This window comes from Salvia splendens, chromosome 5, assembly GCF_004379255.2.
Source record: "Salvia splendens isolate huo1 chromosome 5, SspV2, whole genome shotgun sequence".
Taxonomy (NCBI): Eukaryota; Viridiplantae; Streptophyta; class Magnoliopsida; order Lamiales; family Lamiaceae; genus Salvia; species Salvia splendens.
The window spans coordinates 9,813,865-9,815,756 of NC_056036.1; the positions used below are offsets into that span (position 1 = coordinate 9,813,865).

General features: G+C 39.4%; 1 protein-coding gene across 1 annotated transcript; it reads left to right on the forward strand.

Moving 5' to 3' along the window:
* Positions 1 to 368: 368 nt before the first annotated feature.
* Positions 369 to 1,690, forward strand: LOC121803348 (8-hydroxyquercetin 8-O-methyltransferase-like). Its single transcript, XM_042203029.1, has 2 exons — positions 369 to 1,149; positions 1,229 to 1,690. The coding sequence occupies exons 1-2, from the start codon at positions 382 to 384 to the stop codon at positions 1,505 to 1,507; spliced, it is 1,047 nt and encodes a 348-aa protein (XP_042058963.1). The 5' UTR covers positions 369 to 381; the 3' UTR covers positions 1,508 to 1,690.
* The last annotated feature ends 202 nt before the right edge of the window (positions 1,691 to 1,892 follow it).

The following is a 1,892-nucleotide window of genomic DNA, read 5'->3' on the forward strand; positions in this document are numbered from 1 at the left end:
AGTCCAATAGAGAAAGTTATGCGTTCGAAAGTTGCTCAGTTCAATCAAGAAGTGACAAGATTTTTGCAAAAATTCAAGAGTTAGAAGAGATATACGTGCCTTTTGAAGCCCAATTTCTAACTCACTTTTGATAGACTTCAAAATTTCAAATCCTAGCAGATCTAGGGGTTTTGGGTTGAGGGTTTGCCTTGAGATAAGATGTCAATTCTAGCGAATATTCACGCTATCTCTGCGAATATTCAATTTTATGTTTCACAGACAAAAAAATAGAACGGACTATTTCATTAATTAAATTATATGAAGTGCAACTATATACTGTAAATTATTCTATAAGTGAAGGGAAAATTTACAAAGCAAGCTAGAACACTAGCATCCCAAGAAATGGCGTTGGCTAATGCAGTAGATACCACCCAAGAGCTTCTGGATGCTCAATCTCATGTTTGGAATCTCATGTTCAGCCACATAAGTTCAATGTCCCTTAAATCCGCAATTCAATTAGGTGTACCCGATGCCATCCACAAACACAATGAGCCTATCACACTTTCTCAGTTGGCCGACGCCCTCTCCATCAACAAAGCCAAATCCCCCGCCCTCTTTCGCCTTATGCGAATTCTAGTCCATTCCAAGATCTTCGACAAAGTTAAGATCGAACATGAGGAAGAGGCCTACTCGCTCACAAGGGCTTCACGTCTCTTGCTGAGAGACGAGCCCTTGAGCTTCGCCCCTCTCGCACTTGTCGGGATTGATGCGATCATGGTGGATCCATTCCATCATATGGCCGAATGGTTTAACGATGAATGCACATCTCCATTCTCTACCAGAAATGGGAGTGGTTTATTTGAATTTATAGGAAACGATAGGGTTTTTAATCAAGTGTTCAATGAAGGAATGGCTAGTGATGCGAGGTTTGTGGGAAGCATACTTGTGGAGAAATGCAAGCATGTTTTTGAGGGTTTGACAACTTTGGTGGATGTGGGAGGCGGCACTGGCACGGTGGCAAAGATCGTTGCAGACGCCTTTCCCGACTTGAAATGTGTGGTGCTCGAGCTCCCCCACGTTATTGCCGGGCTTGAGGGATCTGAGAATCTGAGCTTTGTTAGTGGAGACATGTTTGAGTTCATTCCACCAGCTGATGCAGTTTTCTTCAAAGTATGTCATTTCAATATAGTATATGTGTATCTTTTAAATCTTAATTGATGAAATTAACCCTTGTAGTACTAATTAACAGTGGATATTCCATTACTGGAGCGATGAAGATTGTATTAAGATTTTGGGAAGATGCAAAGATGCAATAGCTTCAAGCAAAGAGAAAGGTGGAAAAGTGATTATAGTGGAAATGGTTGTGGATTGTGAGAAACAAGAAGATGAGGCGATTGAAACTCAGCTGTGTATGGATATGCTGATGATGGAAGAGTGGGCTAAGCTCTTTTCTGCAGCTGGCTTCCTCAACTACAAGATAACTCCTATCTTAGGGCTGAGGTCTGTAATCGAGGTATTTCTGTCATGATTAATTATTAGTGTTAATTATATCATTTCTGTCATTGTGCTTTTTCTTTTAATGCCGTTTGGACTTGTTAATGTGGAAAGGAGTGCATGCCTCTTGACTACATTATTGTGGTGATGCGTATTTTTCAAAATAACTTTGTGGCGATGGTTATGTAATTTTGAATATTATTGTATTTTGAATATTACTGTGGTGATGCCTATTTTAAATTCCCATACATAAACCACATGTTGCTGAATACAGCGGTACTGTGCTTTTTATAATTTGTGGTCTACTATTTCAAACCAGAAATGTCGTTGCCTTATGATGATTTGTGGCTTATTTCATATCAGAAATGTCGATACGTCTTAATTTACATTGATTGATACGATGTAATTAAGTTCAACTC

Bases quoted from the DNA above. Each gene is read 5' to 3' on its own strand.
- LOC121803348 (XM_042203029.1), top strand. From the start codon at position 382: ATGGCGTTGGCTAATGCAGTAGATACCACCCAAGAGCTTCTGGATGCT. The intron at 1,150-1,228 runs GTATGTCATTTC...ACTAATTAACAG, and splicing joins CTGATGCAGTTTTCTTCAAA to TGGATATTCCATTACTGGAG.